This window comes from Bidens hawaiensis, unplaced genomic scaffold (genome assembly GCF_021521415.1).
Source record: "Bidens hawaiensis isolate Kalapana, Puna unplaced genomic scaffold, B.hawaiensis_p1.1 tig00040733_1, whole genome shotgun sequence".
Taxonomy (NCBI): Eukaryota; Viridiplantae; Streptophyta; class Magnoliopsida; order Asterales; family Asteraceae; genus Bidens; species Bidens hawaiensis.
The window spans coordinates 50,421-62,982 of record NW_027497210.1 but is presented as its reverse complement, the minus strand read 5'-3'; the positions used below and the strand labels follow the sequence as shown (position 1 = coordinate 62,982).

Sequence of the window (12,562 nt, the reverse complement as noted above, 5' to 3'; positions counted from 1 at the left end):
TTACAAACGTGATGGCAAAGAAAGAAGACCCCTAATAAATGGTTAAAATTAGCAAATCTGAATGTTCATGCATGCATAAATATAACTTGCAGCGTATCAAGTTGGTTTGGCTGAGTATCGATATTCTCCACAACAAGATATATCTTCGTATAAATATTCATAAAGATGTTAGCATTCCACACAGTCAGATTTTTGAATGTCTAAACAAATCAATGGCAAACGAGTATGCGGACGATTTAAGTTCTCCTATGATAGATTCAAATAATAATGTATACTGCTACGAACTAAAACATTCGTTATTTATAACTTTTTAAGATTGTGTATTGGTAAAAGTTTTAAATAGATTTTCTTGCTTTTCGGCTTATTTAATTTGTGTTAAAAATTGGAAACCTTTCATAAAATAAAAATTGTATTGCTTATTTTCAAATTGTGTGTAAGACTATTGTACAAATGTATTAACAGTGTTGATAGATTTCTTATTTATTGCATATCGATTATTTATTAAATATTATATATTAATGAATTACTCATGTAGTATTTATATATAATGCATGTATGTATTGATACACAGGACCATGGTGGTTCTATTTTATCATAAACAAGGTATTGGGTTGGTTGTTTAGCTCGTTAATGCGAAAATGAGGGTGATTTAAATTTTGTAGCATATATATCAGTTTTTCTTATAAAAATTATAGACATGTCCTCTCAAATATAACCTTGTTTCAAACAGAACCCTTATTCACATCAAAGTCGGCGTCAACTTATAAATTCTATTTAGTTAGAAATCTTTTAAAATATTTAGATGAACTATATATTAATCATATTTACACTTTATTTTCATCATTGGGTTGAACTTTGCAATTGGTCGAAGCGAGTGAGCCGATAAGATGACGGATGTTGGCTGGCTGCACACATTTCTAACTTCCAATTAAGTCCCAACCTAACTACAGAAATAATCTACTTAAGTCAGGTTGAGCTCGGGCTCGGGCTCGGGCTAGATGATAAATGAGCTTGCTCTTCTTCTCTTTTTATATATTCATTCGTATAGGTTAACGCAATTACTCTTAATGTCGGTTATAATGATCGACGGGTACATATATATACCGTCACTGATCTATTACAGAAAAGGTTGAAAAACACATTCAAAAAACACAAATTCAGATTATTCAATTTACGATTCACATTTTGAGTACTTGATTCATACCAACAAATATGAGGGTACAAATATTTGGGATGAATTCTTGATGTAGAATAGAAAATAATTTTTTTTATTTTCCTTCAATTTTGGCTATGGGGTTCTTGTCATGAACTCGCTTAATGTAGGAAACAAACGAATCAACCTCCTTACGACATTTACCACCCTCTGCCATTGATCTCCTCACAGCCTCCGCCAATTCGACCGCCCTCTTCCGCACCTCCTCCCCTTCTCTTGAATCAATTAGCCTCCTAATAACATCTTCCACCACCACCGACGATACCAACTCGTCTCTATGTTCCCAATCATTCACCACTATACCAACTTTCAAAACATCAGTGATCAAAAACGCATTTCGTGGTTGGTCAGAATGACTCATAAACCCACCCATAGCAAAATGTCCCAATATCTCTGATTGCGGGGCCCACCCCCGCACCACCAGCCCCCTCCCTTCCACCCTTTCATCAAATCCCACGGGCAAATCCGACATTTTAGCCTCGTCTCCGGAAACATCACCTATGTCTGCCGCTCGTACCACCAAAATAAACCGTTGTCGGCTTCTCTCTACCCCAATAGCCAACTCTTTAAACTGGCGGTCGCTAAAGGTGGTTGTCGTCCCAAAAGACACATAAATGACCGAATTCGATGGCTGCAAATCCAGCCACCGCAAACATATGTGACGGTTGTTTGTTGAAACCGTCACAGATTTGTCAGCATGGCTGAACGGCCCCATTGCCCAAATTTTCTTTTTATTATTAAGTTCTTCTCTCTCCAAATACTTAATATATTCACCTTCAATGACTCTTGATGAATCAAACAACTCTCCGACGTGAAAACCCACATGCGGGTACTGCAACTTCACTAATTCAACAAACTCCGGGTGGAAAGTACCGTCTTCCGATGGCAACCGGTTTAGCACGTCCCGGTCGACCTGGAACGGCCTGCCCTTTAACTCCCACTTTCTCCAAAAGATGTCGCATGCAGAGAAAGGGTGAAAGATGTAAGTCTCGGCGTTGGGTATCGTTTTAACGTCTTGGACGGCATACGACATCATAAAGTCATGAATAACCGCGACTCTACGGGCATTGGTGGAAAGAGAGGCTACGAGGTTGGCGACTGGGTGGCGGAGATGAATGGTTGATTTGAAAGCGGGTAGTAAGTGGGAGGGGAAGCGGTTGGAAGGGTTTGGTGGTGGAGAGGTGAAGGGTGGAGTTGGGAACCCGTGGAAGTGGACGTTGTTGGAGTATTGGTGGTGGCGGGAACGAAGTTGGCGGAGGTGAGTGGTGGTGGTGACGAAGTGGACGGGGATGTTGTAGCCTGAGATGAGGCGGGAGAGGTGGAGGAGCTGGTTCAGATGGCCGTGGGCGACGAAGGGAACCATGACCACCCCTGTTATAATGGGGTATACAAGTTTATATAGAGGGCTTATATAATTAAAAGATAATAGTGATATCTTTTGAATTCATTGTCTTAGTATTTTGGGTTATTCATTTAAAAGTGTATATTTAATTCACTACTAAAGTAATGCATATTTAGTTCACTATTTAATATAACTACTACCGATAATTATTACTCTATTCGTTTCATTAATTATAACTGTTTAGGTTTGAAAAACACAAAATTTAAAATAGATTGAATGATTACTTTTTTTTTTATTAAATTACAATATTGTTCTTGAAAAGTGGATCCATCAATAATGTTTATTAATGTTAGTTGTGTGTTTAATGGTAAACTTAGAAATTGGCTAATAAAATTTGAAAGCGGACACTTGTATTGGGACAAATAAAAAAGGAATGTGGACACTTATAATGGGACGGATGGAGTATTATTTAAATAATAATATGGCCAAGTTATTTTGCATAGTCTCCTAAATCTAAAAAGGGTACAAAGACACAATTCATGGCAAAATATAACACATTGTCGAACAAAATATAACATGATACTGAGTAATATAAATAATATCTATAAAAATAAAATACAAAATTACTAAAATAAACAAAAAGCACAATTATAAATAAAAAGACACAATGATCTGAACAAAATTTAAATCTACAAGCTATAAATCGAAAAACGAAAACCTAAAATCTAACATCGTAGAATTCGACGACACAATTCCAAAGTCGCCAAATATAATAAGTTTGAGTCCGATCGAAGTCCATTTGATACCATTTCAATGGTTTCCTAGTTTGAGAAGACTATGTATATGAACACAAACATATAATAACAATGATAATACCCAAATATAATAAGTGTTTAAGACAAGTCATGTTAGATATATGACTCTTAGGGGGTGTTTGGTACAGAGAATGGAATTGTAGAGAAATGGAATAGAGAAATGGAATTGCAGAGAAAGGGAATTGGTCTGGAGAATGAGAATTGACTGTTCTGTTTGGTAGTACAGAGATTTAATCTGAGAAATATAGCTGAGAATCATTTCTCTTGTTTGGTACATAGAAAATAAATAGAGAATTATATCAACTTTATCATTAGCACAAGTATTTTTTTTCATAACAAATATTTATTAAAAAATAAAAAACATATAAAAAGATGCATAAATTCCAACCAAAATATGTATTGATCAAACCAATTCACATACAAAACATAGTTTTTAAGCAAAAAACATCAACCATAGTTAAAACCAATTTACATACAAAACATACTTCAACCATACACAACTATCCCATTGAACCATCGGTATACAACTCGACCATCTCAATTTTCTCTTCTATTGTCAACGCAAGAAAAGAACGTCCTAGATTCACATCTTTACCAATCAAATGAGCTGCTTTGAACCGTTTTTTCGTAGTGATACCTGGTAAAGCTTTCAACTCATCACTAACCTTTTCATAGATTTCACGAGCCTCCATACCTTCTTTGCTAAGTTGTTCACCCACCATCTCCCCAAAAATCGAAGCAAAACTTCCTTGATATCTTTGCAAGACTCTCGATATATCTCATCTGCATCCGTGCTTCTACCTCTTTTGCGCTTGCTTGTTACACTTCCTGTTTGTCCTTCAGATCTATCAATATTTGGAACGGCTTCATCAACAAAATCAAAGTCTTCAATATCAACAGGTGAGCTTTTTTGCGTCTCTTGAACAACATCTTCTTCTCCAAGGTCAACTGCTCTACTACAAGTAGCTCTATCCTTACCGAATATGGTACACAATTTGTCATAGAAAGGAAATGACTTGTCACGAAAATTCACAGCACCTTTGTGAGACTACAAGACAATTACAAATAAATTAGACTAAAATTTTAAAATCTAAAAAATATATTTTTAACAGATACGATTAATAACATAGTTATGATATTACTAAATATGTTAACATTTCAGAAGGTTAAAAAGAACAACAATTTTCACATAGCTTAAAGATTTAGCAAAAATAATCCAGATGGGAAAGGAATAAATGATGTGGCATTTACACATTAAAATAAAATTTACAAGCTTCTCTAAGAATTGAAAACCATATGCGAAGCACATTGAAATATAGTTCTAAGAGTGGATGTGATATAGAAAAAAAAACAAATAAACTAGAATAGTTTCTTTTTTAAGCATAATTTTTGCTACAAGAGAAAACTCATCAACATGAGAATGCAAGAACATACTGCACAAAAAAATCTTGTCAAACAAGATAATAGACCATAGACCAAAAGTACACTGTAGGATGAAAAAAGATAAGATGGATAAAACGAACCAAAACCGCCATAGGCACGTGATAGCTTGTTTTCCGAAACTCCCCGATCACTTGACTAATCTGTGAATGTGTCCTCCTGAATAACCAATACAAAAACAATACACATATAATATTCTATAAAGAAAGATAAATATGAACGTAAGAAAGTGCTTTAAGTGCGTTAATCCCTTATTACAAGCAAACAATGTACCTTCTTATGTTTAACAGGAAATCACGATTCTTGCTTTTATTACCATGAATTATCAGAATTAATGTTTACACATACATGGCTACTACTTATTAGCCTTGTCTATTTGTCTACAGATCAAGTAAGCCAACTAAACCAAATAAGCAGCGTTCATGTGCAAATATATCAGCATGCCCAGGAAAAAAAACTAAACTCGAGAATCATCTCCGTGTAATAGAGAACATAAACTACAATCTCATATGCTGGTTGAACATAACTTAGGTGGCATAGTAGATGACAACGCCTCTTTTTTTTCTGTGATTTGCAGTGTTTGTTTCAGAAAGAGTAGGCATCAGGTTAGCTGTAATTTATAAAGAGAAAGAAACATTAACTGGTAATGATAAAAGCAACTGTGCAATATCTTTTAACCAAAAAAAAACATATAAAAAGAGAAATACAAGTAAACTAAGTTGAGCATGATCAATGTGCGGGACAGTATATAAACACAAGAAAATAAAATAGAGGGCAGTATATACAAAGGGGAAAGTGAATACGGTGTTGTTAGGCATCTAAGCCACCAAAACGACGTAATTTTGATTAAAAACACTCTAATTCAATTTCAATCTCCTCCTTACCTAATGAGATTGAATAGTCTACTAGCATACAACATAAAGCAATAATTATGAATACCTGGCGATGGATCAATTTCTTCAGGAAGAAAACCCCCACCGTGACCGAGCGGATCCTCGGGATGAGGTTTGGAGTGAGTAACATTGCCATAGAGAGAATTGGAGTTGGAGCGGTGATGGTTCTGCCAAGCGAGAACCGAACAAAGCAGAGACAATGACTTGCCGGTAACAGTAGGCGATTCAAGCAGGGCGTGCTGCGCCCGATCAAGCATTGCGATTAATCGGCTCATGTAAGCCAGCTGAGAGCCGTAGGGCGGGTACGGGAACTCCACTGGTATGCCGCCGATCAGATATTTTTGACTACTCTGCTTTCCCTTCATTTCCACTCCAATTCGGTGATGGTTCTGCCAAGGGGAGAAATCCATTTCTCCGCTTTTTTTAGAGAAACAAAATCAGAGAAATGGAAATGGTTTATTTCCATTTCTCACCTCTTTCTTTCATAAACAAACAAGAGAATTCTTTCCAATTCCATTTCTCACCCCTCAATTCCCTCTACCAAACACCCCCTTATATACCCACCATGAAGCGTAAGCCACCCACTAGTCTATACTATTTTAAAATAGATATAGGAAGGATAGATAAGTAATTTCTCAAAAACTCTTAAATTTAAGAGGTACATGTGGCCAAGCATAGTTTACAAATACTTTAAGCATGTGAAAATTTCCAGCTTTCAACAAAAACACGCGGCTTGATTAAAAAATTAAAATTCAAATCCACATATACATACAAACCTGGTGGAGAGAGCTCCAAAACCAGAAACCCTAAATTCGGTAGTTACACTTGAAATCGCAGAAACCCTTACATAATTTTCGGATCGAATCGCAATGATGTGATGCTCCGACGAACTCTCCTTGCATTGAACCATCCGAATAACTGTTATATAAAACTAAATCATCTCTGAAGGAGTGGCTGGAACTGCTAGATTTTGTGAGAGGCTAATCTGGCGACCTTCATGGACCGAGTATGGTGGTGAATACGTTTCACACAACTGCGATTCTGTTGAGATATGATGAGATTGGGGTTGGTTTATCAATTTCAGCGCTTCTGGTTGTCCTCTCATCACTCAAGACAGTAAGGCTCATTTTTGTATTAGTTTGTTAATCTAGCACATAAATGGTATGTTTTTGTTTGTTTTAGACCTGCTTCATACATTTTCTTCTCAACTATGGCATTTCAGTTTCATTGATCATACAAGTAATACCGAATGGAAGAGTAAGATATCTTTGTTATTTCAAATAATCAGATTCTCTATTGAAGTTGATTTAATCATCTTTATACTTTAAGCTTCTGTAGCTCATTCAGATTGTTTTATTTTGTGATAAATTTTCAAAATTAGGTTTTCTTATGTTTTAATTGTTGAGTTTGTTGCAGTTCCGCATATAACTCAGCTATGGCTAAAATTATTTGTCAAGTTAGTTGATTCTTTAATCCGTGCCCAGTTAAAATGAATGCGGTGTGTGATTATTTATTGTTATTTACAACATAAGAGTTATATTAATAACAGGGTCTTTTAGGTTTTGGCTTAATAAGTGAAGCTCTGACTTGAGCTTTTTTATTTAACAAGCTTATTCTTAGGCTTGATCTTGTTTTAGATCGGTTTGATTTGAGTGAATCTTGAGTAGTTCACAAGCGACTTAGTTCGTTTACACCTTGAACATATGATGCAATTTTCAGGCATTTTGGGACTGTGTAGAGAAAAGGCAACTTGAAACCACCAAAGTTGAATGATCAGTTACTCAGTGATGAGCGAATGGTTCCCTGATGTCCATGATTTTTTAAATTGCCAACAAACAGCCTTGAGGCTGCAAGTCGACAACGAGTATGTTACTATAACCGGTTTTCTTTGTAACTATGTAAAAAATTTGTGCGATAAATATGATTACAAAACCAATATTAGTGGCAAAATAATCAAACTCTTTTTTATACAATTGAAAGTTCATATTGGCATGCGTAGCAAACAACAATACTGCAGTAGTAAAGGAGTAATTTCTCAAAATTGTTTACGATTTTATCACATTGTCTGTATATGATGCCCATGCAAAAAAGTGCAGCTACTACTGATAATACAAATGCAAAGTTAAAAAAACCATTGAATTTGCATATTAAATTTGTTTAGCAGTGTTAATGAATTAAATGTGCAGTATCAAATATCAATTTACAGAATATTGATATTTGGATTTTGGACTCCTAGAAGTGGTAGAAATCTTTATGAATGTATATTAAAAAATCAGGTATTTAATATTATGTTGCTTTTCATATTTAGAAGGGGCAAAATGGTAAGTATCAAAAGAGTTGGTTTCGGTTATTCAGTTTTTCATATTTGTTTGGTTTAATTATTCAGTTTTGCTTAGGTTGTTCCGGGTCAAAACAGGTCATTTTAAAAAGGTATTGGTTTGGTTCGTGTCAAAAGGGGGCGTTTTAAGAAGGTATTGGTTTGGTTCCGGTCAAAGCGAGAAATTTTAAGAAGGTATCGATTTGGTTCGTGTCAAAAGAAACCATTTTAAAAAGGTGTTTGTTTGGTTCGGATCAAAACGGGTCGTTTCCAAAAGGTATCGGTTTGGTTTGGGTCAATCCGGGTCGATTGGGAGGTCTTTCAAAATGTAAATTAGTGATACATGCACCTCAAGCCGAACCTTTCTCTACGGTTTGGAAATTTTAAAACCGTGCGACCGAAAGTAAAAACAAAAACCGACTGTGAAACAAACTGATGTGTTTATGTTTTTAAACTAAACTGTGAACACCTCTAAAAAAATGAGAATTTAAACCTAGCATAGTTTTACCCCTTTTTCGTTAGGTTTTTGTATGATACATTTAAAAAATTATGAAGTTGCTAACTTCATTTTTTGCAATATGCGTTACATTTTTTCTGTTTTTTAACTAAAATTTTATTATATTTCGTTTAGTTTGGAGTTTTGATTAGGCAACCTAGACTAGGAAATTAATTTTCATAAATTAACTTACAATATGATAAATGGTTATATATTGCAGTCTTGTAGGTTTGGAGCCTTAAAGGAATTCATGAAGGGCATATGTCATAAGTCATGTAATAATTATAGAGTTGGGTTCATAATATTTTGTTTCTTTGTATGTGATTTGTGATATAGTTAGGTTCATAATAATTTGTTACTTTGTACGTGATTTGTGATTCAACACGTACCAAAGTGAACCGACATTGCCATTGTTTTAATGTGTTTTTGAATCCTGCTGCATCGCGCGGATTTCTATCAGTATATTAAATGTATATTAGTATATGTTTAGTTTTGTTTTGTTTTAGGCACGTAAGAAGAAATAATTAATGCAATTTAGATGCCTGATATTTTTAGTTGGTTCATTTCCACACTAGTCTCATCTGAATCCGTATCGACACTACGAAAGGATTAGAGCTAGTGAGCTACAATACCACCTCACCTTCATCATCTAGTTTAAGGTATCAAACAAACTCCAAATCACCTAATTAATCTTCCTACTTCCTTAAGACTTCAAGGCTATCATTTTGGCTGAAAAGCCAGGCCGGTACATTTTATCCTTAGAAACGACCTCAAATCCTCGCATGTTCTTGCCTTGCCATTTCAAAAGCTTTCACGCTCCTAACCCCCAACCAAACTCTTGTGACAAATACTTAGATTCCTTTGAGATTTTAAAAGCTTTCACCCAACCAAACTCTCGTGACAAAATACTTAGATTCCTTTGAAGGTTCTACAGCCCAAGAATCGACCATCCATAGTCATCCAACATCACTTTTTTATAAGTCTCCAACAACTCTAGATCTTGCTTTATTGATCGCTTTAAAACTCCCATGCATACAATCTAGTCTAACTTCCATTCTTGGTTCCATCATTAACTCCAGGTTCCAGCTGCTTTTTGGTCATGCACGCGGCTTCCTCATCCATCTCTAAACACTTATAAAGTACTGGACTGTATGAATCTCATATCATAAATCCTTAGTTAAATATATGCATGCATACAAAGGAAATCCAAATGCATTAACTTAACCACAACCCACTATAATTCTAGTGAATAATAACTTAAGAAAAATGTTGGTAATAATGCATGTATCCCATTTATGAATGGCATAAACTCAAAACTCAAGAATCTCACACTTTATTGATCACAAGCATCACATTCAAGCCAATCTAAGTATTTAAGATTATTTTCCAAAAATGAAAGTGTATAAAAGATCATATAATCTGTTTCGAATCATGTTGAAATGAGTATCGCAGGACTCAGGATCAGCATGAGAGAATACCATGAACAATGCCATTAGACTCACCTAAAGATATCGGGAATATCATGTGATCACTGTTCGACATGAGAATAGTTATCGTGTATTGAGAGTAATAATTGTGAGTTAATGAATGTAAACCTGGTTTTTGGGTGGGCATGTATATTCATGAAGTTATTGAAGTGGTTGGTTTAAACATTTAATGTGTTTACCGTTCATTCCTTAGACTGAGGGTAGTGGGGCGCGGACGACGTGGCAGCCGCGCACACCACTATCTCAGTTGCGTGGACGTGGGCGCGGACGGCTAGGGCGAGCCGGTCTACTGGGTAAATATAGCCGTTGGGGCTTGTGGAAGTGCTCAAAAGAGCCATTGGATGGTGGGTTTTTTTAAACAAAAAAGTTTTTTATTAACCTATAAATACAAATCCACACACCAATTTAATTAAAACCCACCTCATTCTCTCGTATTCTCTTAAAAAACCACACTTTCCCTCTACCAAAACTATATTTCTATCCATTTTTATTAATGGCATCGTCTTCGTCTTCCAATTCTTCCGAAGAAGACGAACTCATTTGTCAAGCAGTTCAAACGACGATAAACTTTTTGATGGATCGAAAACGCCCCTGAGCCCCATTATTCAGGCAGCCACGTATTCGTGATCGAAAGACTGCTAATGAAACTTTGATACGTCATTATTTTAGCCCAAATCCCGCATATGGTGAGGAAAGTTTTAGAACCCGTTTTCGAATGACTAGACGATTATTCATGCGTCAGCAAATGACTTGCCGAAGCACTTTGAGTATTTTCAACAAAGGGATGACGCTAGAGGTAATCCCGGGTTCACGGCTACTCTTAAAATTACCTCCGCTCTTCGGCAACTATCCTATGGTGTTGGCTCGGACATGTTGGACGAGTATCTACAAATGGCTAAAAAGACCGGACGCGATTCGCTTAACCACTTTTGTAGAGGTATATAGTTTTAATATAATTTTATTATTTACATATATTTATATAATTTTTAATATTTAGATAACTTATATAATTTTAATAATTATATTTAAGGGTCATATCGCTATACAAGAGGAGATACTTATGTATACCAACAATGTATGATATCCAACGCATATACGAGGTGCACGATGAAAGGCATAGTTTCCCCGGGATGCTCGGTAGCCTCGATTGTATGCATGTTGGTTGGGCTATGTGTCCTACTGCTTGGTGAGGTCAATTCCATCAAGGTGATCACCCCGGCCCTACTATTGTACTTGAGGCGGTGGCGTCACATGATCTTTGGTTTTGGCATGCGTTCTTTGGGTTGCCGGGTCAAATAATGACCTCAATGTTATCGATCAATCACCGATAATCGATAACCTTATCGACGGGGTTGAAACCCCTCAGGCTTTTTTTTTTACAAATGGAGAACACTTCAAGTACAGGTACTACCTCGTTGATGGTATTTACAACGAATGGGGCAATGTTGGCGAATCCAATAAGGTTTTGGACAAGGGAAAAGATAACGGAAGTCGTCATCACGTGTGTAATCCTACATAACATGATACTAGAAGACGAGGGTCACGCTATTTGTCAAAACTACCAAGGTGATAGTCCAAGACAAGAATCGACGATCATCAATGAACAACAACTCGACAACTGAAATATCATCAAGAGCCGTGAGATACATGGCAACCTTCGGCATGAGTTGGTCGAACATTTGTGGGATTGAAGACCTGGTATTAAACTAGTAATATTTTAAATTATTATTAATGTAATGTTTTATATTATTATTAATGTAATGTTTTAAATTATTATTTAATGTAATATTTAAAATAAATAAAAAACTGGATTAAGCCCCGAATTACCTGGACCACTACACCCTCTGGGGCTTGATCATGTGTCACATCAGCGCCTACATGTCGTAAATATATTGGATCACTTGGGATAGATTGAGCCTCACTACCTTTAGCCTTATTAGATCCCAATGTGTGGTTACCTTTTCTTTGGTGTATGGTATGGTTTGGATAATAGTATATGTTATGTAAGCGTTATTTGACACAGATTTCTGATTCATCCGAATCTGATGCTTGTCATCAAATCACCACCAAGTAAAGGGTTTTTAAGCCGGGTGGTAAAAATGCTTTTTATATCATTACAACTAGGTTAGGTATCTGTGTAACACACGGGTTAAAAATTTTAAATTTTATAAGTCTAAACTGTATAAGCAGACAAATAATAATTAGGGATGATGGGCGTGTGTGTATACATATGCACATACATATAATGTGATATGAAAACTAATTTACACTGTTATAATACAATATGTTTGATGTATATTGAAAATTTAATTAATACATAATACATTAATTGATTGCCAAATGTATAAAAGATAACAAAATACTAAGACTTCAAAAAATTTTAAACATTAACTTATAAAATCATATATACCAGTATCAAACAAAAAAAAATCAACCTCAATCAAAATACAAACCAAACTCAAAACATACGAAGAAATAAAACCAACTTTATTTAACCTCAAAACATGTGGGACTTCATGGCACCATATTGGGTTTGGCGCATTTTAATCAGCTTATAAT

The 12,562-nt window shown here is 35.5% G+C and overlaps 1 protein-coding gene across 1 annotated transcript; it reads right to left on the bottom strand.

Annotated features, from left to right (window-relative positions):
• Positions 1-1,232: 1,232 nt before the first annotated feature.
• LOC143592403 (zeatin O-xylosyltransferase-like) lies at positions 1,233-3,364 on the bottom strand. Its single transcript, XM_077072334.1, has 2 exons — positions 3,286-3,364; positions 1,233-2,584 (listed from the first exon to the last, which is right to left on the bottom strand). Exons 1-2 carry the CDS (start codon positions 3,362-3,364, stop codon positions 1,269-1,271), a joined length of 1,395 nt encoding a protein of 464 aa, XP_076928449.1. The 3' UTR covers positions 1,233-1,268.
• Positions 3,365-12,562: the final 9,198 nt, after the last annotated feature.

What these genes read in the sequence shown, in the direction of transcription:
- LOC143592403 (XM_077072334.1), bottom strand. Translation starts at nt 3,364, where the DNA reads ATGGTATCAAATGGACTTCGATCGGACTCAAACTTATTATATTTGGCG. An exon ending in GTGTCGTCGAATTCTACGAT is followed by an intron (nt 2,585 to 3,285) that starts GTTAGATTTTAG and finishes CCATTATAACAG; the next exon opens with GGGTGGTCATGGTTCCCTTC.